Here is a 23,694-nt window from a genome sequence, read left to right on the forward strand (position 1 = left end):
AGAGGAACTGGAAATGCATCGAAAATGTATGGGGAGGAAGGCATTCCGAGTGCACCAATAGGTATGTACTTCCGGTGTTAAGCGGTCTGACAGCTTACCGCGTGACAAAGGTCATTGGATTTCTGGAATGACGATTGTATGAAGTTTCATCATACTCAGGTAGATTTATTTGGTGAAATAAACAGTTTTGTTTTAAAAACTGTATTCGAAATGTCGTGTATGTGTATCGGCAAATACACAATATTAAAGAAGCATGGAATGGGGTAAATGTATTAATGTAGCCGGCTTATTTTATTGCGATAGACATTTGTTATAGAAAAGAAAAATCCTGTTCTGCAACTTACATATGTCGAAGAATGCTGTATTACTTTGTATATACTTTGTATATCATGGTCCGAGCCATTTTGACTAATGCTGTATAGTTAGTTTATGATATGATATTGATATTGACATAACTGTCCGCTTGTCACTTTAAAACAACGTTTGCTCTCAAAAATAACGACGCCTAAATGTGATCACACCCACAGTGCGTGCATGTATCCGCGTTGGTGTGTGTAGTATTACTTGTTCAGTGACATGTTTGTCCTTCGTTTCGTGCTTGTGCAGTGACTGTCACCCACATCAGGCGCCGCGATGAGCGTGCGCTGCTTCCTGGGACCGGCGGCCACCATCTTCAGCCCTTCGGGGGTATGCGGACTGCTACGACCCCGCTCTTTGCATCCATGTGCGGCCGCAAGGTGAGCCCCCATCTGCAAGCTTACCCGCTTAGGGGTCAGTCACGTGCTCCGTATTGACCTCGGGTTAATAGTTCGGCTGGTAATTTGTCTTACCGTTTTAGAAAAATGATGTCCACAAGGCAGAAAGACCATCTGGAGCGGACGGCCACCAACCACAGGCAAACAGTAAGTGTATTCTCACATGAGCGTAAACCGCCCCCCCCCCCTCCCCTTCAAAAAAATCAGAACGGGCCAATGCAACTACCCCCCCCATAATCATAATGTAATGATGAATGGGTGAGGACCTCACCGCCCCACCCATGTTCAGTCCAAAGTTATGTGCTTGATTCTTAATAATGGAATTATGATGTATATTAGACCTACTATAATATTATTACAACAAAACTGTGCCATTTAAATGGATGGTTACTGTAAAATTAAATACGTGTTTTTATGACTGATTATGATATTTTGCGCAGTGCTGTGCGTAACCTTAAGACCAGAGAAAGCTTGTGAGCGGGTTCTGGTGTGTATTCTTATAAAATGGAATTAAAACGCCCTCCTGCTTCACATGTTTTCCTCAGTTAAACCTACGTGATGTAAAAAGTTAAGCGGTAAATGATGCCCATAACGAGGGGGGATTTGGTTCATCTATAAAATGTGTTTGAAACCACAGGCCCTCTTCCCAGCAAAGGTGTGTGGGATCACAGAGGAGTCGGATACGGTGAGACGCCTCCGTCTGGCTGTCTCCGATCCCAAATTCACCTTTAAAGCTGGACAGTGGTGAGCGGGATGAGCTGGGGGGATGGAAGGCAGTACACCGCGTCTTTCTGTGGAATAACCTATAAAATTAATACAATGCAGGTTAGAAGTCAATACTTTGTCTATGAATTTGGCGCGTCAAATAATGTGCTATACTTGTGGTGGCCACAAGAGTGTGCTGTTGGACTTTGGCGCGTTAAAAATTGGGTGTGGGGGGGGGGGTTGGAGTAAAAAAAATCACACATGAAAGTCTGTTCTGATTAAAATGTTCGGTCACTCCATCCACAAAAGGTGTTCTCCAACCCGCTCCATATCACCACAGTATAGATTTTTCTATTCTGAATCAATACATTGATATAATATATTAAATAATACCAGATGATGTTGGACTCTGTCTGGCACCTGATCCAGCTTTGTAACACTGACCTCTTTTTCTAGCCTGATTAATTTCCTGTGCCCGTTCAGGGTGGACTTCTTCATCCCAGACCTTGCCACTGTCGGGGGGTTCTCCATCTGTTCCAGCCCTGGCCTCCTACGAAGGGAGGGAGTGATTGAGCTTGCTGTCAAGTACAGCCAGCATCCTCCTGCGCACTGGATTCACAGAGAGGTGAGGGCGCCCTCCACAGCATCGGGGGACCATTCGCAGCCAAAGCGGTCCGAGTGTCCAGATGTCTTGTTCTAAAGTCACATTGACCTATATCTACATTCCAGAATGTTTTGTTTTTTTCTCAGAGGAGTCTTTACTTTTTCAGTTCAAGCTCATGCCATTAGTCTCAAAATGCACTTGACTGTGCTGAATGGGTTCTTTTGGAAGATTAAAGATAAACGTCAGCATGCTTTTAATTCTTATCTAATTCGGGTCTCTTAAGTTCCCGCCCGACAGTTACGTATGAATGTGTGATGTGTGGTTCACTTCTGCTCGGCGACGGTCGTTTAACTTGTGGCTCTGTTTCCAATGTCGCTGTGGGTTTTGTACACCTTTCTGCCCTGTGCACCTCTCTTAATCTCTAAAACCCAAAGATCACCTTGCAAAATCACCAAGACAATCTTAACTAACACAGTGAGAAGCATCTCAGTGCCTCTGCTTGGGGCACAAAGTCTTGTGCTGCATATTATCCTTCCTGCAGCACCTTGAGCAAGACACAACCAAAAACGCTCAAGTTGAGCGTCCGTGAAAGGGTTAAATGGGAAGAGAGCTCGTCAGGGCAGCTGAGCAAACTTCTGTCAGCTCGGTAACGTTCTGAGCGCGCGCGGAATCCGCGTCTCTGACATCATCGCCTTGAATGGCGCGGCGTTCTCCCGCCAGCCGCGGTGTCCGATCGGCGTGGGCCACAATACGCGCCATTCTCAGTCCGCTGCTGCGGCCGTTAGGACACGTTTCTTCATTTGGCAGAAGTGCTGCCGACTGGGCTAATGAGGTCTCCGGTCTGTCCGGGAGACGGATCGCCAAAACGCCAACTGTTTCCCCCCGTCGTCTGCTGACTATTAATTAAAGAGCTCGAAAATTATTTCCTGAGACGTGGGGAAGGAGTCGATCTGATATTCGTCTGACGTGCAAAACATGGCTTTTCTCATTAGATGGCAGTTTGGCTAATTAAGTTTCCGTGTATCATTTGCTATCGTTAGAATGACCTCTGTGTGTCAAACAGGAAGTTAATTATAACACTATATCATTTAAATGTTGTTTATATATATGTATGTATATAATTTTTAGGGGTGGTTCACAGTCTTCCACAGGCCGAAAATGTGTAACTGCCTCTTTTCGTTTGTGTAGTTGGATGGATGACAAAACGAACATTGTTTGCAGAAGCTGGGTAGAGTTTATGGGCTGAAACTTGGCAACTGGAGGGTGGTCTGGGTGTTTATTGCGGTGCCGTCTTGTTGGACCGAGCGGAATGTGACAGAATGATGTCGTGGGCTGCGCCTCGTGCGAGCGGAAACCTTGTGCTGGGGACTGCCTCTCCGCCCCCCACCCATATGCGCACCGCGTCCGTTGGCGCCCGCTGGAAGAAAAAAAAAGAAACCTCATGAATATTTATGAGAATCTGTCTCCGTGGGACGGCACATGGCGACGCCAGGCAGTACTGCTTCGCACTCCCACTCAGTACCACCGGGGGGCATATTACTGAGGGGCTGTTACCCCGGCGCATAGCTCATGGTCGGCATATTTGATATTAAGTTCTTCCGAATGGGAATTAGGTTTGTTTTGGTCCATTAATGTCTCCAGTGCTGTTTGTTGTTTTTTTTCCACTTTTATTGCATTTTGCTGAATATCTGATGCTTTTATTTTTGTCATCTTGCATTTTTTACCGTTTATTTTTGTATTGACTTTTTCTCATTCTCCTGTATATTTTGCCGGATCTATTTAGTGTACATGCCTGGCTGAAGGGAGAAATACAAACTGTGAAACGCAAACTCAACTGGAAGATCGAGCGAGTGACTGATGTTTCGACGTGGTGCCATTACAGTGCCGTGTGGATTCAGAGGTGGCCCTCAGGGTGGGTGGAGACTTCTTCTTCGACCCGCAGCCCTTAGACCGGCCAGTTGACCTGCTCTTATTGGCCGGTGGGGTAGGGATCAACCCACTCTTCTCCATCCTGCTGCATGCAGCTGACCTGCTCCGTGAACACAGTGCCAATGGCGCCCCCTACCGGCCTGGCAGCATTCGTCTCTGCTATAGCGCCCGGAGCGTGCATGAGCTGCTCTTCAAGGTCAGTGCTTCTGGCCCCCTTCTGCACTTAGCATCTTGTCACCCCGTTATTCATTAGCTCAGTTGATGTGTTTGCTTGTGGGAGTTTTACCAAGACATCTGATTGGTTGGTCCCTCCTCCTCCAGTTGCTTGGACCCACCTCCTCTACAATCTGATTGGTTATCTCTGTGAACCAATCGTTTTTTTTTTCATTCTGCCCTCAGAACATTTTTGTGTAAGTAAAACTCCCATGAGCGATGTATTTAAGTGGTAGTTTTTAAACTATTAAATATTAATCGGTATTTTAGCATATCAGGGCCCCTCTGGGGATATGAACCAGCATCATCCTAGTTAAGAGTTCATGTCCTCAAGAGATGTACCCCCTCCTGCTTCCCTTTAGTATCTGTTGAACTTATGCAAATGAGAGTTGACATGTTGGAGGCCTTGCCGCCTTTCCTCCCTCTGGCCCCCTCAGAGCACCATCTTGGACTTGTGTCAGGAGTTCCCGGGAACGATATCCTGTGACTTCTTCGCGACAAGGCAGAGCGACACCGTCCAGCCGCACCTTGGACAGCACGTAAGAGGTGAGTCGGCAATCGGAGGCCGTGAGAAGCGTGTGGTCGGAAGGTTGCCAGTCCAAGTCCCAGGGCTGGCAGAGTGAAGTCACTGTTGGCCCCTTGAGTGGGGGCCCGTAGACCCCCAATTGCTCCGGGTCTTAATCAAAATGTAGGTTGCTTTGGATAAACGTAGCTGCAAAGTAAATTAAATGTAAATATTAGGTTCGTGTGCTTCCTCAGAGGGTAGGATAACGGAGCAGGTTCTCAAGGACCACCTGGAGAGAAAGGACCCCCAGTGCTACCTCTGTGGGCCGCCCCCCATGATCAACAGTATCTCAGACCGGCTGCTGCACCTCGGCCTGCCCCAGGACAGGATCCACTTTGAGAAGTGGTGGTAGCTCTGGCCAGCCTGCCAGCCAGGCTCCGCCCCCACCGTCCCCAGGGGCTCCACGCGGCGCCGCGTCGGCTGCCTTGTGTTTGAACCGAGCGTGCTTGCGCCACCAGCGGGTCCGCCCGTGTATCGCGGGGGTGCGGCTGGACGCCTCCCCACCAGCCGTTACGGAAAACGCACAGCTTGAAGGGACTCATGCCAGAATTTTTTTTTTTTTTAAATTAAATTCTTGTTGCAGCACTATTTCCATGTAAAGTATGTAATTCGTCCTTTGAAAATGAGTTTTTGGGCCGTTAGACAGGAAATTACCTCATATAAAACTGCGGTTTGCATCACATTTGAGTGAACAGACTTAATATAAATGAATATTATATTCAGTTTATTATTTGAATGCTTATCTGTACCATTTTATTAAAAAATGTATTTCAGCAACTAGTGTTGCTCTGTTGGTAGATGCTGGGTAATTTGATGACTTTGAGTTAATATTACCGGGGAGTTTGAAAGATGCATCTGTTGTTTACTGACGTTCGGGATTATTTTAGAAAAACATTTAAAAATGTGACAACTTGAAGACTCAAAAGTGCAAACTGCAAAGGTGATGATGGCAGATGGGGCAAACTAAATATCCCTTCAAATGTCCTGCTCTGATGCATACTGCTTTCCTTCGGGGAAGTTGTTTGCGTGACACCTTTACCCAGTTAACCCACTTCTGTTTGAGCTGGCACTTGCAGTCGCTCAGCTTCCTGTGAACAGTACAGCCATCCATCGTCCTATAGGCAGAGACGTTAATATCAGCCCTCCGACACACTGCGTTTTGGTCCTGCATCACATCATCGTTTTATAATAATATCTTTCTTTACATTGAATAAAGGTCACAGAATGTTGTTCTAGGTATTTAAAAAGGTCATATTTCCTTTTAATTCTCTTATCTTTTGTTTTAGAACAGAAGGCAGGAAGTGTTCAGATATTTGAGGTGATTAATTAAAAGACTGAGTCATCAGATCGTGCGTATATGTATATATATATATATATGTGTGTGTGTGTATGTAAACAAATCAGTGTTTGATTCCATGTTTTGATATTTGTGTAAGTCGTGAGCTTACTGTGGCCACCAGGTGGCGGTGTTTCGAACAGACACCAGTGCATGGATGCTGTAGTGAGGCCTGGTAACATGGTGGCAGGCCACTTGGAGGACTGTTTACATTCCATTTGCACAGTGAACATACTCTGCGGAGGCAGATTTTGGTCCTCTTTTTCCATGCCTTTTATTGCAGTAGGACAGTGTTAAAGGTATCCTACCTCTGCACTCCTTATTTTTGTAATGTATCAGAATGAAAAGCAACAGACATACCTCGTGAGCGATGTGCTTTACACAAACTGTCTCTAGCTGTGTAAACTGGTATAAATGTTAAATTCATGAAAACTGCTTGGGCTGCTAAGCAAATAAATTATGCGATGTCATATCCTGCGAGCAGTTATTGTGCGGCAGCCGGCGAAAACATCATTAGGATTCAGTAAAACGAATCCGCTCGTGTTTGAAATGTCATTGCGATTTTTAACGTGCTGCTCCGTACTCATAGGAGGGCGGATCCAGCACACGTGACATTAGGGTAGGTAAAAGCCCGCGTGGCAGAGCGTGAAGGAAAAGCGATTCTGGTGTGGGCTACACTCACCGGGGCAGCCGCCGTGGTGACGCTGCTGTTAAGATTTTGGAGGTAAACGTTACCTCCCACAAAGACCACAAACGTTTGGAAAATACACACATACTCCATTTTTGCCGACACTTACTTTCCTGTTCCTGTGTCATGGAACATCAATGGCTGCCTATGCTTGGAAAATCATCCGTCACGCAGAAAAAGTGCATGTTTAAAGCTTGCCATGTGAAACAGAGAGACAGACGCAACCGAGCGAATAGCGTCATCCACTAAAATGACCAGGATACATACGGACGAAACAAGTTTACGTCTCTCAGCCAAACGTTCAGCGAAGGACGAGGGATTTTCTGGCTTTATGTTTCTATGTTAAGGACACACCGGTGCGCAGTAGTTTCGTCAGTCATAATAACCAATCACTGTGGTAACGTAACCTTATCTTGGCCTAATTACCCGTGATTTTTAACTCTTAAACTTTGCCCATTATCGGTGTGGATTGGAATTGGCAAGGCATCACGAATAATTAACGATGGACAATGAGGGCCTTATCAGAGCCAAAGTGTTCCTGGAACATGAAATCCTGCACAAAGAGATGCCCCCCCCCCCGTGCCAGTGCCTCTCCTGACGTGCGGCAGAGGAGATGGTGGGAAACGATTTCCCTCGGCTCAGTCAGCGCAGTCCAGCGAACGCTGAAATCACTCCCATCTGTGGCTCTCAGTGGAAAATCCATAAACCGGTTCAAACAGCAGCCCCTCGGGCCACCTGCTGTCCACGGGATCTACCTCGTGCCCGGAACTCTCTGGGGTAGTGCAGGGTTTTGGAGAGAAGGGAGTGACGCATTGCTGAGGCACCGGTCACCCCCATGGTCGATGGCGAGGCTTTGGCCTGCTATGCAGTTGGGCTCACTCCGCCGACACTGAGATCTGATTTAGGGCCACTGCGGCGAGAGCGTCGCAGTGGCTGCCCTCGCAAGCTGGACACGGCTCCACATGCCAGTGCATGCGTGCATACTGATGCAAAAGCCCATGTGTGTGTGGATGCTAACAGATATATGTATGCTAATGCAAATGCTAATACGCATGTGCACGCTATTGCAGACGCCTGTGTGTATGTGCACACTAATGCATATGCCTTTATATGTATATCTTTATATGTATGCTAATAGGTATGCTAATGTGTATATGCATATACCTATATGTATGTGCATGCTAATGCATAAGCTTCTGTATATGCTAACAGATGTATTCAGCCTATGCTATGCTAAAACAGCACTCAGTGTCCACGTAATACCATCAAGATCCAGCTGCTATAACTGGATGCACAATACTTGCTCCCATCAGTTAAAGAAAATCTGCGCAACACCTGCGCAACAGAGTAACTATTAATCTTTCTTTCACATTACTTATAACATACAGACCCCATTACAAGACCTGTCACAAAACTCTTACTTTTTTATAAACAAGACATTTTAGGTACTCAATACTTTTCTTGGTTACAATGCTTAAATGCCGCAGGCTGCACACATACACGACTCACTGTATGCCCATGTGACCAGAAACCATGTGACCTGCTTCTACCGCTACAACAGCAAATACAGAAACAGTGCGAACAGCGACAGATGTCCTCCGGGGACTGCTAGCTGCTGAGGCTACGTGTCCTTCTAAGCGCCAGGGAATGCGGCGGAATGTCAGCAGCGCAGCAATCCTGCATCCCTGCATCGTCCTCAGCGCATTTACACCACATATCTGTTACACATATGTCTTTGGAGTCTGTGAAGCTGTCTGGCAGGGATACTCAATTGAAAACATGACCTCAGATAAGTGGTTGTACTGAGCGCAACAGCCCAAGCTGCGGAATGGGCTGGCCAGCGCAGTCCCTGGAGTTGACTTGACTGAATTGTTTTCATGGTTTAGCGCATTTGCACAATCCTTTGGCATATGAATCCACCCCCAGGATGGCACAGTTTGGGGGGGGGGGGTTGCAGCATGGACATCCAGACAGGGTCCTCTAAGAACCTCCCTGCCTGATCACCATAGTCCTCATGGATCACCATGGTCCTCATACCCTGTCATGTTTCACACGATGATGAAAGACAAGGCTGTGAGATCTATATAGATCGTTATAGACTTTTTTAGGTCCCTGGGGCTGACCTTGGTCATCGGTCTGAGAAGCTGCCCTAGAGGGCCTTGACAACCCCACAATCTCCGTAAACAAAAGCACTTTTGCACAAACTATCAGCAGTATTAACTACACAGTTTCCCTCGGCTGGGTCTTGCGTGTCTTGTCAAGTTCTCCTCGGATAGCTTTGTGGTCAGCTTCTAGGTGAAGATTCTTAGTTATGCTGAGATTTCTGGGCTTGCAGAGCAGCCTGGATCTATGGCCTCTTGGCTCGGTCGTGATGTGGCATTGTCCTCACAAGCCCCGCCTCCAGCCTCATCATTGACTGGCCCTTCCTTCTGATGACCCTCACTTGTGACTCCACCTTCTTCTTCTTGATTAGTTGGTTCCTGAAGGGCTGCTTCTTTCATCTCTATGTCTGGCTTTACCTCTTTCTCTTCCTGGGTCTCCACCTCCGCCACACTTTCGTCACCAGTTTCTGCTTCTGGCCCACCCTTCCTCTCCTCCTCTTTGGTGTGTTTACCTGTGGCCGTTCTCTCGTTCTGCCTGTTTTCGTCGTTTTTCCTCTTAACTCTTTCTCCCTCTTCTCCCCTTTCCGTGCTCTCCACCTTCTCAGTCATCTCCTGCTCCTCCATCTCTTTCTCTGTCGCTGGGGAGCCGCTCTCCCTCTCGCTTTTGTTCTTCGGTGCGTCTTTCACCGACTTCTTACCTGACTTGCTCCGCGCTCTGAGACTCAGCTTCTGAAAAGAAACGAATCATGTTTGATGTTCACACGCTTGTCAGACTGCTACATATTCCATCATTGCACCCCATTCTCTGCGACGTTCCGAGTAAATAATGGAGGATTTCGCTTTGAAAACCTCGTTATTGCTGCACTACAGTAGCAGCATACTCCCACAATCCCCAGGACCTTCATGAAGTCCTCTAAAATGTGCTACTAGGCTTTGACTACCAAACTACCCCAGTGACATCAGTAAGAGACCCAATAAAGGACCCCGCAGGAGTCCTCGTATCCATCGGCATCAACTTTTTTTTTTTTTTATCATATTCCAGGAGAATGAACATAACATTATTTTAAAAAGTACAGCTGGAGAGGCTCATGAGGACCTGCTGGCCTAGAGCAGGGGCATCCAGAGATACAGAGGAACCGGTCACCTTGGAGTCCTTCTTCTTGTGGACCAGGATGGGCCTTTGGAGGAAGAGGATCTGCTTGGTGGCCAGGCTGCCATCCCTAAAAAAAGAGAGGAGGGTTATCAAGCAAACACCGTAACTCGCCAACCATCCAGTCTTGCGTTGTCAGGTTAAATGCGCTTAACCAACCAACATTAATTCACAAGCAGTGCTGGTCAACCCACAAGGCGATAGAGGCGGCTGCCTAGCCTGCCATCTTCTCAGAGGGTGCTGACTTAGCAAGCCAATGTCCACTCCATGTTAACCGGGGGGGGCGGGGGGTGAAGTTTGCTTAGGACACAACATGGGATTCAACCAGGACTGTCCAGTAGGGTCTCGGGGAGTTATCACAAGACGGCAAACGTATGTGCATCCCTTGGAAATCAGCAGACCTCTCTCTCTCGTGTGGAAGCGTCTCTCCACAATCGATAATCCTGTTAATGTGGAGCTCAGCATGAGTGGTGGGGGTGGACCTACCATTTCCGACAGCCAGACCGACTCCAACCAACGTCTCTGACTAGATTTCATTACTTCTCCAGGGGGAAGTTCAATGACTGTTTGGAAGTCGTGTATCAGGGAAGAGTCTTTGAGGCTTAAGGATCCCTGCTCATGCACAACCGTCTTTGGTACATAGATGCACGGGCATCTCATCTGGCAGCTGCCTGCTCCAGCATGAACCAACAGCAGCATGACAACAAACTGAGCTGTCCCTCCCAGCCAGACATCGAGGCAGCCGTCTAAGGCTCCGTCACACTGAGACTTGGCATTCACGGTGATCCCAGGGCCCAAAAAGGATCTGCCGTAGGATTCACCTACTTTATGGGGCTCAGCTGTTGAGAGTCCCATCCTCTCACATACGCACCACTCCTCCGTTTGGAGTCGCGCTCATTCATCCACTGTGGAATAGCTTTCCACACCACGCTGACCTGCTAAACACCGAAACAGGTCAACTGGTGTCCTCCTCCTCTATGGACGCTGAGACACAATGTATAAAACTGATGATGAATATCAAGCAAAGCAGAGCCCTCCTGGTCCACAGAGGGCGCTGCATCTCTGCTTCGTGATTAACAACCCCCCCTCTTTCAAGTGGACCCTGCAGTTCTGCAGTTGGACCGATCCGAACAGGCGGAGCACCCCCCATCGTGTCTCATGGTGCAGTCTGATTAATCGTGCGGCATTCCCCACGCTCAGTGCAGTGCAGTGGAGCCCCTGGAGGAAAAGTACAATCCTCCAGCGGGCAGATGTAATTAAGCAGGGCGCTCCAACGCCCGGCCAGTGATGAGATGAGCCAGACTTGGAGCATGGGTCCATCTTGGGGATTCGTAGGGGTGGTACATTTTACTTGGCATCCGTCTGAGGAAAGCATCTTACTTTTATCCAGAGCGACATATAATTGAGAAAGGAGGTTCAGCCAATTTGGACTTAAGGGACTAACTCAAGGGCCCAATGGTGACATGTTTCTACTGACTGTGGGATTTGAACCAACCACCTTCTGATCAGAGACAGAGATGCCTGCATTGGGTTTGATACCTGTTGGGTTTGATGATAGGTGTGGGCAGGACACACGTGAGCCTCCATCCATAGAGGGCCAGAGACTGCAGTAAGGGCACATAGTCAGTCTTCACCTCTGTGTTCTGTGGAGGGAGTGAACACACACACACGCACACACACACATATAAGCTGTTGAAATCTATTTAATCCACATGACAGGAGCGTGATGAGGGAGCAGTGCTCTGCACTCACGTTGATGATGGTCCACTGCTCCACCACAATGGCGTCATACGCCATGGGTTTGCTGGAATCCCCTTCCTGGAATACAAACACGCTCTCCACCAGCTTGCCGGGGAAATCTGCAGAGGGACACGTGGAAAAACACATTTACATTTGTTTTCCATGGCTGACTGACTTGCACGCTTCAGTTGTTCGTACAACTGGGTATTTAACTGGAGGCAACTCAGATTAGAGAGTCATCAAGGGTACAACAGCAATGCTCTCCTGCGATTTCAGCTGTCACCTTGTGGGTTATGAGTTCACCTTTTTAACTACTGCACTAACAATGCAAAGGTTGTGGGTTCAAGCCCCAGGGAGCACATACAAATTGTAACCCTTCCCTACTGTAAGTCATTTTAGATAGATGATTAAAAATGTTAATACTCTCTCAGTTTGCAAATTTACAAGCAGATGTTTTTCTTCTTGTTGCCATCTTTAGGCAAACATCTATGGTGATCCTGGTTCATACTGGGCAATAATCCATCTGCTCTGTGTTCGTCTGTGCCCCATACCATCTGGCCAATCAGGAGTCAGAGAGCTGTTTGATTGACAGCAAAGGGTGTGGGCGGGATCAATTTTCCTCAGACATGGACCTGCCTCTTTCATCCCTGGCCATATAAGCAGAGAAATCCACTCACCGATAAGACCGAGATCTACGCCGCAGCCCCGAAACCGCACGGCATTTCGGAGACATTCTTATCTACAGCTGCAGTAACGGCCGATGCAATTTTTAGCACGGTTGCTAGCTAAGCAGCACCGCACGGAATATGTCACTTCATCAGTCAGCGTGCCCGCCCAGTCAGCGTCTCTCTGTTCTCAGCTAATTGTATTTCTGGCAGATTACACGCGTTATTTCCCATAGCAGATTCTGCTAAACAAAGAGGAACAGAAATGTAACAGTAGCCAGGAGCCGACTTGATCTCCCGTATTTAGTTTTTTGTCGCTTACCGTAGTTAAATGTCAAGTCCAGTGTATCTGAGCACTTACGCTAATTTAATTTGTCTCCCTTTTTGATAAAAAAAAACAGCTCTTACTCCAGACAGACCTTCAGAGTTCTGGGCATTTTCAGGATTATTTTGATGTGTCGTGAATGTGGAGAGTACTGTTGTTGCTCTGGTGTGCGTTGCCGTGGCGATTGTGTATTGTTTTGGGTGTGAACATGTTCCCGGGTCTGGGGGCCTCTGTTATTATACAAATCCCCTCTGAAAGAAGATCCTCTTTTCTGGTTGACTGTTTGTATCAATTGGGAGGTTTCAGTTGGTACATTTTACCCCCCCCCCACGCGACTGACGCACACCCCAGCTTGCTGGTGGCTGGGGCGGCTTGGTTTGTGGATTTCAGTGGAGGTGGGGTGGGGGGGGTCATGAGAGGAGGCCACAGATTTGGGTGCATGGCGTGACATTGGACTAGTCTCCATGAATCTTGGGGGTGGGGGTGCTGCATCACAACCTCCCCATTATTGCCGTTCCTCCCCCTCCTGCCACCCCCTCGTCCCGGGTCATGTGGATAGTGATGTGAAAAACACAGACTCCGCAGAAATAGCAGGAAACATGTCAGTAGAAACTGTAGAGCAGAACAATTGCGGAGCCAGAATGGAGACCCAGTGAGGCCACGGGGGGGGGTGACATTGGCGACACTGAACCTGCACACAGCCGCATGTGATCCAGGCTCCAATGGAGGTGCTCTCTCCACACACAGTGAGTCACTATCTTTCCTTTGGTGTTTCTCGGCCAAATCGGACACTCCACCAGTATGAGGAAATAGCCGTTTGCTGGGAAGTTAGTGGGAGAAGCAGCCAACGGCTCGTGGTCCGTGACGGCCCAGTGCCAGATAGACCGGCAGCGCCGGGGGTGGTCCGAAGGTTTTGGCTGACATCTGTGTGGATCATCTCTGAGCGCGTGTGTGTGTGTGTGTGTGTGTGTGTCTGTGTACGCGTACCGCTGTCGTTCCCCAGGTGGAAGTATGCGTCGACCAACAAGGCACCGCTGGAAAAGTGCTGGGTCATGTGATCCAACCAGTTGGCGTCCACACTGCTGATGGCCCCGTTGCACAGCTGCACGCGCAGGGGCACCTTCACGGTGTAGTACCTCTGAAGGCTCGCTGGCGCCTCCATGTGGCTGAACAAGGCGAAGAGCTCCAACTCTGCGGGCAGGCGACAGGATAAGGTCAAGACAGACGAAAAAGGAAATGGTTTAAAACACCGGACGGATGACAAAAAAATAAGCAGTTTAAAACAAATATAAAAAACTGACTGCATTTTCCCCATTACCTTCTTTTATCCAGTACTTTACCACTCTATATCAGGGTAAACAACTCAAAGAAGTTATTTGTGGAATTTTTATATTTTTATCATTGATAAAGCAGTTCATTGCTGAAAACCAATTTCTTGCTACTTCACGAGTTCAATTTTCTTGTCCAATAGGAGCTCGCTGTTCATCAAACTGCTGGAAAAACTGCTGATGGTTCACCTGGGGGGGGGATGGGGGGGGGCCATGGGGGGGGGGTTGTTTTTGTGGCAACTTTTGTTTCTCTAAAACCGCTTTGTCTAAGAAGACACCCCAGGGGGGGGCGTTAGCGGGCAGACACCCCAGGGGGGGGCAGCTTAAATATGTGCACTCATTTCACTACACAAGGTGTCCAGGAGCCTGAACCGACAGCTCCAGCTGTAATGGGGGTATTAACAGGCCATGACCACCGGTAATAATATTAATAATAATAATAATAATAAAAATCTCACGGGGAGGGAGTTAAAGCTGATTATCCCCATCTGCTCACCCAAACTGGGGAGGGCAGAGCAGAACCTTCTGCTGATATTTTTAAGGAAGACAGACATCATAGGGCTCCCCGGAATGAGACCGCTGGACAGAATCGGAGCCAAGAGGCATCAGAGGCGCCCGGCGCCACACGGAAAGTGTCGCGTCTAATTAAGCGATTAGCGCCGTTCCATCTGGGTCATAGCGAGACGTAATGAACTGGTCACACCGCTACTCCTGGAGGCTGAAACGCGCAGGTGACACATAAGGGGGGCGTCAGTAGGGCGGCGATAGCGAGTGAGGCGGGGACACTCACTGCTGTGCTGCTTCGCAGGGCTCGCCTGACGTTCCCCTCCGCCCGATGATTTGTCCGGGTTGTTCTCACAGGTGGATGGAGAGCCGGTGCTGTTTTGGGAGGGGCTCTGCCCACTTTCATCCAGTTGGGCCTCAGGTTGGGTGTTTGGGCCCTTGGGGCCCTCGGGGGCCTCAGTCTCCTGTCTGTCCGGCGGACGGTCTCCACCTTCCTCCCTGGTTCCGTTCTCCATCTTTCGGTCCTGCTCCTCCGATCCAGATTGACGCTTGGGGCTCTCGATCTGGCTCTGGTCAGACCAGTCCCTCTGCACAGACGTTGGGCTGGAGTGGAGGGACAGGGAGAAGTCCTCCATCTCGCCTTGTCCTGAGGAACACAGCGCCTCCCCTGGCTGGTGGAGGAAGCCCGCGAAAAAGCTGCCCAGCTCTGCCACGTCCTGCACCTGCCGGAGCGAGAAACCTCACATGAACCTGAACGTGTCACAGCCGCAGAACCAGCCGCTGCCGCTAATGCTGAGGATATTAGCAAACCGAAACACGAGCATGCGTCACTTCTTTGGGATTTATAGAACTTGAGGATGATCTGGCGTGACAGACGTGAGGCGAAAGGGAATAATCCAGAAATAGATTGTTTATTTAAGTTTGCATTCAGGCTGGAGAGACGAATTTTACGAACCGCCTCTGCGAAGAGCCGCTACAGGAAGCCACTTTCGGATGGGGCGGCAGGCGATTTTCTGGAAAGATCCGAGCGCCGATCACTCATTCGACAAAACGGTGCTGCTCCAGTCTTTGACACCCCTAATTTTCTGAGGATACCGAGTCCCAGGGGGGGATAATCGACCCTCGTTAGTAAACCAAGCCACCCCAACGGAGCAAATCACCGTGACGACGTCATGTGGGGCATCTGAGGATGGCGGCGTGACAAACGACACCTTCGCCTGTACATTACGCCGTCACCCCGCCCGGGCAACACTGTTCACATTCCCGCCAGTGTCGGAGTAAACAAATCAGTGTTGGCACATTCTCACTGGGCGGGTGGGGGGGATTGACGACCCCAGCGCACACGGAGCGCCCCCAAGGACATTACCCACGGCGACAATCCTAAATTAATCGTCAGCTGGCATTTCCGAGACAATGCCAGAATGGAATTGTTAACCGCCAAGCGGCGGGGCTGCACCCCCCCGACTCCCCACCATTATCTCCCTTTAATAATGCCAAGCCGCCGGGCGCGACCGAGCCCCACCCCCCTGATGTGTGCATAAACACAACGAGATATTTGACCCACTGGCTGTTTAGCGTTAAATGACACTCGAAACAATAAAGCCAGCGATAACGGGGGTGGGGGGGCACCTATTCCTCCACCGTCACCAGAGGATCCTCTTCCACAGCGTGACAGTGCCATTTACCGTGAACACGGAGCGTGTGCGGAGGGGTGTAAATTCATATCAGTCTGAATGGAGGTGATAGAAGACCAGGGACTGTGCCAATGGAGTCTGGCACTGGTGAGACCGGCGCTGACAGGACCGTTTGGATGTGCCTGGCATCGGATTCGCGGAGGATCCCGGCCTTAATCCAGCGAATTTAGCTCATGTGACGAGCTGGAAACAGGTTTTGCGGGAATGAAACAGAATGAATTTGAGTCGCGGTAGTAATCAGAGAAATGCCGACCTCTCGGGGCATCGCGGTCCGGCGCCGATGGTGCTGCTTGGGATTCTGCGGCCCGTTTGTTTGCAATGTACGTCTTAGCGTTTAATGTTTAGTAACGTTTAGTTATAAGTAAAAATACTAGCTGGTAATCCTTTTAATGCAAACAATGATTAACCATACTGAGAGGTAGCCCAAAGGTTTTGAGTTCAAATCCCAGTAAGGGACCTGCTGATATACTCTTCAACATAGGTGCTACACTCACTCATCCATCCATCCATCCATCCATCCGTCCATCTGTACATTCCCAGTACAGTGCCACATAAATTGCTCCGGTAAATTCCAGTATCAGCCCCTTTCAGATGAGCATCAGCTAAAAACATTGACCTAAATTTAAGTTTTTTTCACCTATTTATATAGCAGGATATTACCTACTGATAGGTTCAGGTAAAAGTCCTTCCTCAAGGGTTCAACTGCACACCCCCTCCTGGGACCAGGCCCTGAATCTTCTCAGTTACATAAGCGCCGCCCTACCTGAAGCCTTTGGAAGAGGTCGGCCGTTAGCGGCAGACTGCTGACAAAACAGCGCTCATTAAATTTAAGAGAAAGCAGAACACAACAGAGCTGCATAAAAACAGACACAAAGAGGAAGCGTTACGTCTGGGCGCAGCCCATCCGACCAATAATACAATCCGTCCCCCGTCAGGCAGCCGCTGTTGCCTGAGCGACCTTGAGCGTGCTCTGCTCACACAGTTACGCCGTGCAGATCTGAGCGTAATGAGCCCAGCCCTCGCTCTCTATGAGCCTCCTGGGACCAGAAGCTGAAGCAGGTTGAAATGAGCTAGGCTTCACACTGCTGCCACCCAACGCTATTTACATACATGCAATTCAATTCCCAGGATTACATGGCAGCTTTTAATGTCTTCATTTACAGACTATAATCCCCTGCAATGTATTTGCATAAATTACGACTTACATATTTTTCTTTTAATTTTTCACTTTTTATGGTTGTTTTATAACTAGCGTCCCATTTGGGGAGCCGCCTGCCTCGTCCTGTCTCTGTGCTGCGGCAGGATTCAGGCTAGCAGTGACCCTGTGACCCTGTACTAAATAGCTGGTTACGTAATACGGGAGGGTGGACGAATGGTTGTTTTTACATTTTTACAACTTACAACTTGCCCCGTTCCCCCGTGATCCGCTATTTGACTGGCAGACCGGCCTGCCTCCCGGCCGGCCCTGGGTCTCACCTTCTTTATGTATCCGTGTATCAGCTCTGCATCTGGGAATCGCTCGGCGGACAGCACCAGGTCTGCCTCCAGATACTGGGCCTCACACTGGCTCTGGTTCTTCTCAGGACTGCAAGAAGGGTTTGGGGTTGAGGGACTGAGGGACGTCCAAATAATCCAGAACATTACACATTTTTCAAATTACACATTTCTGAAACGACTATTTAAACTATTATTAAAATAATATTATGACACATATTATGCTTACAGTGTGGTTGATAAACAGGCAAAACACGCCTTGTTTTTCATTTCCAATCCGGAATAGTGCCCCTTGAGCCTGCGGTTATTTATAACCAATGAAAAGCTCTATTTTTACGAGAGGAAATCCCAACATTCCATGAGGCCGGGAACCGTTCTTCCCATTGTCCGAGCTCCCATCCCGCTGATAGGAAGCGTAAGGTCATCCCGCTCCCCTCAAGGCGTCCAGCTTCCAGAAAAACTCCGTCGGCACACCCAGCCAATCCATGGCAATCACAAGGCAGTGGACATTAATCCCACCCTACGCTGCAAGACCACCGCATCGGCAGAACCGGCCTAAATCCCCCCAAAACCCTGACTGTCCGGGGCCCCGAGGCGGCTGTTAAAAAAGGCTTTGAAATCATCTCGCCTGGGCCTGGGATCCACAATGCCAGGCCCAGAAACATCAAGACAGCAAAAGGCTGTTGAAAATTGGAGCAGGATGGTATGGTTACCTCTGGGGTTTATTGTGAGGGGCCAGATCTGTCAGTGGCGCATGGATGGGAGGGAGAAAAGCTGAGACCTTAAGAAAAGACTCTCGCCGTATCACTGCTGCCCATGTTTTTCGATGGGACCCATCCATCTTGATGGGCCAGCTTGAGCAGCCACTTTTTATTGATCTGGGACACCAGTCCTTTGGCCAAACCCAGACAGTGGCTTTGATGCTCTTTCAATTCCTGGCCACGTGGGTTCTCACCGCCATGGTAAGGCTGTGCACCCCCCTCAGCTGAGGTTCACGCCTCTCAGCTGCTGTCCTAACACGTCCCAGGCTGTGCTGCCGTTTCACTAATGAAGGTAATTATAAAGCCCGCTAATCTCTCCCTGATGAGTGTATCTGGAGCCCTGGGCTTTGCGGGATGATCCTACAGCATTAGCTAATTATTAGTGTTAATAATTCAGTGTCCATCTCTCTTGGACTCTGGCTTTCATTATGGCCCCTCGCCATTGTGTGCCCCCCCCCCCAAAAAGCATGATGCCCTGCAAATATCAAGGGGGCAGGCGGCGATCGCTAAGCCCCTGGCAGAGGGTGATGTGACGTGACGACTTCCCTCCGAGCATCTCGACGGAACCCAGTATGGCCCATTTACTTACTTTTTAAATTAATTTTTAAGAGTGGTTACACAACAAATCAGGGCTAATTCAATTTCAGAGTAACTCAAATGCGTGGGGGGGGGGGGGGGAGAGTTTAAATTGAATGGAGCCCGAGGCGAACGTGGTTAGCGTGTACGAGGGGAAGCGGAAGATGTGAAACGGGATTTTCTGGGAATAATAGAAGGATCCGGAGTTCTTACGGAACGCCGATCCAACGTCGGCGGAGACACATTTGCATAATAAGGATGAATGGAGGCCTGGTCACATGCGACGTCGAGCGAATCCTGGAAACGAGGCAGATTTGCTGTGGTACGTGTCCCCGTTTAGCCGCGTGCTATATGCTAAGGCGTCTTTCTTTTTTTTGCTCTCCGTAGGCAGGAAATCACCAACGAGCCGCTCAACTTCAGGTTGTTATTCCGCATGTGTCTCTCCTTCTCAGCCAGCGATGCTCACTGTTGGCTTTTGTGCTCTCCATCCCCCTGGGGCAGGTGCTGATGCAAGCCGTTGTCTCCACGGTGACAAGCGCAGAGATGAAATGGGTGGGTTGGGGAGGGGGGGAAGGATCAAAAGGAGAGCATCTTTTCGCCTCTATCGGCCGATTTCATCAAGCGTTTGCCCCCCCGGTCGCCTTCACCCCCCTACCCCGGTCTCCACACTGTCAAAATGGGCCATTACTCCACCTTCTCAATCTCATTACACACACACACAGACACGCACACACATAGACATACACACGCACACACACAGACACGCACACACACACATAGACATACAAACGCACACAGACATACACACACACACACATACGCACACAGACACACACACACACAGACACATACGCACACACACACAGACACACACACACACACACACACACACAGACACACAGACACACACACTTATCCTTCAGTCATGCGGCATTATTGAAATCGAATGACGGATCCACACAGAGAGCGACCGTATTCCAAAAGGCCACATTTGACTGCTGGACCACATTGAATTATGGGTCACCTGGCATGTGGGGGGGCATCCACAGGATGGAATTAATCTCCCTCATTGTGTCATTGTGTTTGTTCAGCATCTACCAGCAAGCACCACGCAACCATAGTATCGTCGTTGTCCATAGAAAATATGTCTCCAAAATTCCATTATTTCAAGAGCGTGAAAAAACACATTTTCTAAGATAGTGCTTCACTAAATAAACCTAAAAAAATGTCATCCTTACACGGCCATCAGTGAACGGTTTAACGTTTTAAACACAGTTACATGGTTTGTCGTCAGCAGGACAAATATGTCAATGTGAACAAGATCTCACTTCATCTATTTCATCAACTCTTCTCACTTTATATTCGCAATTAACAATGATGTTAGTCAGCAAGCTATCCAGCTATCAACATTAAATTAAAATTCGCAATATAAAGTAATCCATACAAATGACCATTATGAATAGAAATGTTAATACAATTATAAATACTAGCTAAATAGATGACTTCATAAAACATCTTTTCATCAGTCAATTTGATGTCAAAGACTAAGGCTTCGTCAAAGGTTATCAGTAGACAGCAGAATGAGCATATTCCAATTATAGGAAATACTATCACTGCTAGTGGACATATTCATTGGACAGGGACGTTATGGAAAAAGGGGGGGGGGGGCAACCACCTAATAGGAAGAACCACCTTCTAACAGGAAGAACCACCTTCTAGGAGTATAGAAAGATGATGAAGCAGATTCTAACATGAAGCACAGTAAGTGACGTATCTGTAATCCTGGTCCAGTGACGCAGTTTTGGGAGGTCTCCTTACTCTACCTTAAATGAAATCAGAATTGACAGGGATAACTGTACAATTCTGGCCAGGGAATTAGTTCAGTTGAGTACATAAGCGCTTAGTCAGAATGAAACCTGGCGTGTACACAGAACAGTGATGGATTTTCAAGGTTTGGGGAATCCCGCTTCGGGAGGAACTGCACAGGCCAGCGAGAGGGAGGAACGGCACAGTCCAGCGAGAGGGAGGAACGGCACAGTCCAGCGAGAGGGAGGAACGGCACAGTCCAGCGAGAGGGAGGAACGGCACAGGCCAGCTAGAGGGAGGAACGGCACAGGCCAGCGAGAGGGAGGAACGGCACAGGCCAGCGAGAGGGAGGAACGGCACAGGCAAGCGAGAGGGAGGAACGGCACAGGCAAGCGAGAGGGAGGAACGGCACAGGCCAGCGAGAGGGAGGAACGGCACAGGCAAGCGAGAGGGAGGAACGGAACAGGCCAGCGAGAGGGAGGAACGGCACAGGCCAGAGAGAGGGAGGAACGGCACAGGCAAGCGAGAGGGAGGAACGGCACAGGCCAGCGAGAGGGAGGAACGGCACAGGCCAGCGAGAGGGAGGAACGGCACAGGCCAGCGAGAGGGAGGAACGGCACAGGCCAGCGAGAGGGAGGAACGGCACAGGCAAGCGAGAGGGAGGAACGGCACAGGCCAGCGAGAGGGAGGAACGGCACAGGCCAGCTAGAGGGAGGAACAGAACAGGCCAGAGAGAGGGAGGAACGGCACAGGCAAGCGAGAGGGAGGAACGGCACAGGCCAGCGAGAGGGAGGAACGGAACAGGCAAGCGAGAGGGAGGAACGGCACAGGCCAGCGAGAGGGAGGAACGGCACAGGCAAGCGAGAGGGAGGAACGGCACAGGCCAGCGAGAGGGAGGACTCCACAGACACGAAGGAGTCAAAGAGGAAACGTACGCAGCCCGACGCTAGAATAGCTCTGATCAGGCAGCCACTCTCCACCGAGACCCCAATGTCACTCAGATCCAACAAGGAGGCGATTTGTCCTTCCGGAAACATCAAAACCCCAGCATGCACCGTGGACTGACTACCGCACAGCAAGGGCCGGTCCTCAGAGGACTTATCAAAGGCGTGAGGGAGGGTTTAGCTTCTCAACCGCTGACCTTCCCAACAAGAAATGCAGCGATAATTAAGGGCGAAGGCACCCTTCTGTGCACACGTTTCTCACTGAAATGGAAACAAGACTAGCATGTGAGAACTTCATATTACTCACATATTCCATCAAAAGGGACGATTTGAGTGCTGGAAATCTCAGTTAAGCCCTTGAAACACAAAACCAGGAGGCGCGGTTTGACAGACCTCCAGAGGATTTTAATCCTAAAACCCACACTGACCGCAGTATAAACTGAAAGGCAGAATGACATTGTTACTTTATTTTAACTTCAAACCTCATTTTTCTGTGTCCCCTTGACGTGGCTAAAATGGCCGTGTTTATTATTCCGCCGATGCCGGTGAGCCGCGGGATCTCGGGGGGGCGGCGTGCCATGGGCGCCGGGCTCACCTGTCAGAGAGCCGGATGAGCACCGCGCGGTGGAGCTGCCTCTGTGTCCCCTCCGGGCCGCAGGGGTGAACGAACGGGTGCACGGCCGCCAGGACGAAACCCTGCAGGTAGAGCTCCCTCATCTGGCCAGGCAGGTCCCTGACTGAGGACAGGCAGAGCACCGAGGGGCTGGGGAGCCCTGTAACGGGGCGGGGGCGGGCAGAACAGAGCACACAGGTAAATCACACAGGGAAATCAGACAGGCTACCAGCACAGATACACAGATAAATTACAGGCTACCCACCCGGACACACAGGTAAATCACCCAGGTAAAATACAGGCTACCGCAACAGGCACATGGGTAAATCTCATAGTTAAACCACAGGCTATCAGTACAGACACATGGGTAAATCACACAGGTAAAACAGAGGCTACCAGCACAGACACACAGGGAAATCACAAAGCTGAATCCACAGGTGAGACAGTCTGTTACGAAATCTAGACAATCAAACACACACAGAAAGAGTCAGAACAGAGGTAAAGACACCAATACTGCTCGACGGCACATGGGGGCAGATCTGCACACAAATACACAGGTGTGACAGCAGGGGAACTGAATCTGTCATCCGGATGGGAACAGCGGTCACATGGTATTGTCAGTTACAACACAGACACACATGGGAGCCACACAGGAAGAGGCTGGGCCTCACATGGGCCGCTTCCTGCACAGGTGGGTGAGAGCACAGTTAAACCTCAAGCCTTTTAATATTCAGAAAAACGGAACCTTAAAGGACCTTTCAGTGCTTATATCCCCTCTACAGGATTTAGAAGCTTAAACCCCGACGGGCACAGCGCCTAGCCGAAACTGCTTAAAAGGAGCATTAGTGAGCTAGTGCATCAGCGGACCCTATACTAGGGGAGAGCAGGAACAGGGCCACAGACCCCCCCCCCCTCCTCCCCGGGCCCCCTACTAAGCCTGTAACCGCAGCAACAGCTGTGTGTCCGTCTCCAGCTGTGGATCAAAGGCAGCAAGGCCAAACTAACGAGCACCAGTGCCTGGTGCCCCGGATACCTGTGCCAGGACAGGGGGGGGGGCAACGCCCAGCGAAAGCCCATCAGAGGCATGAGGCCCAGCAGTGCCCCCATTTAGTCGGCGGTGACTTAAGCCGAAAGAGAAGGAGGGAGGAATGCGTGCTAAAAAAAGGAAATAGGACGTGGATAAAAAGTAGAATTAAT

General features: G+C 49.5%; 2 protein-coding genes across 7 annotated transcripts in view; one reads left to right on the plus strand and one right to left on the minus strand.

Annotated features, from left to right (window-relative positions):
• The first annotated feature begins 73 nt into the window (after window positions 1-73).
• oxnad1 (oxidoreductase NAD-binding domain containing 1) lies at window positions 74-13,037 on the plus strand. 2 transcript variants are annotated; one of them, XM_072705440.1, is made up of 8 exons: window positions 74-159; window positions 607-737; window positions 839-902; window positions 1,393-1,499; window positions 1,944-2,085; window positions 3,947-4,189; window positions 4,644-4,752; window positions 12,266-13,037. In XM_072705440.1, exons 2-8 carry the CDS (start codon window positions 634-636, stop codon window positions 12,280-12,282), a joined length of 786 nt encoding a protein of 261 aa, XP_072561541.1. In that variant the 5' UTR covers window positions 74-159; window positions 607-633; the 3' UTR covers window positions 12,283-13,037. The 2 variants fall into 2 exon arrangements, with proteins under 2 accessions (XP_072561541.1, XP_023681081.1); XM_023825313.2 differs by lacking the exon at window positions 12,266-13,037 and adding an exon at window positions 4,966-6,127.
• The window catches only part of rftn1a (raftlin, lipid raft linker 1a), a 33,452-nt gene continuing 17,893 nt past the window's right edge, over window positions 8,136-23,694 (minus strand). For 4 of the 5 annotated variants that reach the window (XM_072705437.1, XM_023825311.2, XM_072705438.1 and 1 more), the window contains 8 exons: window positions 22,480-22,657; window positions 17,780-17,888; window positions 14,896-15,331; window positions 13,765-13,968; window positions 11,800-11,906; window positions 11,587-11,690; window positions 10,042-10,117; window positions 8,136-9,626 (listed from right to left, as the gene is read on the minus strand). In XM_072705437.1, coding sequence (XP_072561538.1) covers window positions 9,105-9,626; window positions 10,042-10,117; window positions 11,587-11,690; window positions 11,800-11,906; window positions 13,765-13,968; window positions 14,896-15,331; window positions 17,780-17,888; window positions 22,480-22,657 — 1,736 coding nt within the window. In that variant the 3' untranslated portion in view covers window positions 8,136-9,104. The remainder of the gene's footprint in view (window positions 9,627-10,041; window positions 10,118-11,586; window positions 11,691-11,799; window positions 11,907-13,764; window positions 13,969-14,895; window positions 15,332-17,779; window positions 17,889-22,479; window positions 22,658-23,694) is intronic. The other variant, XM_023825312.2, reaches the window with a different exon arrangement.

This window comes from Paramormyrops kingsleyae, chromosome 23, assembly GCF_048594095.1.
Source record: "Paramormyrops kingsleyae isolate MSU_618 chromosome 23, PKINGS_0.4, whole genome shotgun sequence".
Lineage (NCBI taxonomy): Eukaryota > Metazoa > Chordata > Actinopteri > Osteoglossiformes > Mormyridae > Paramormyrops > Paramormyrops kingsleyae.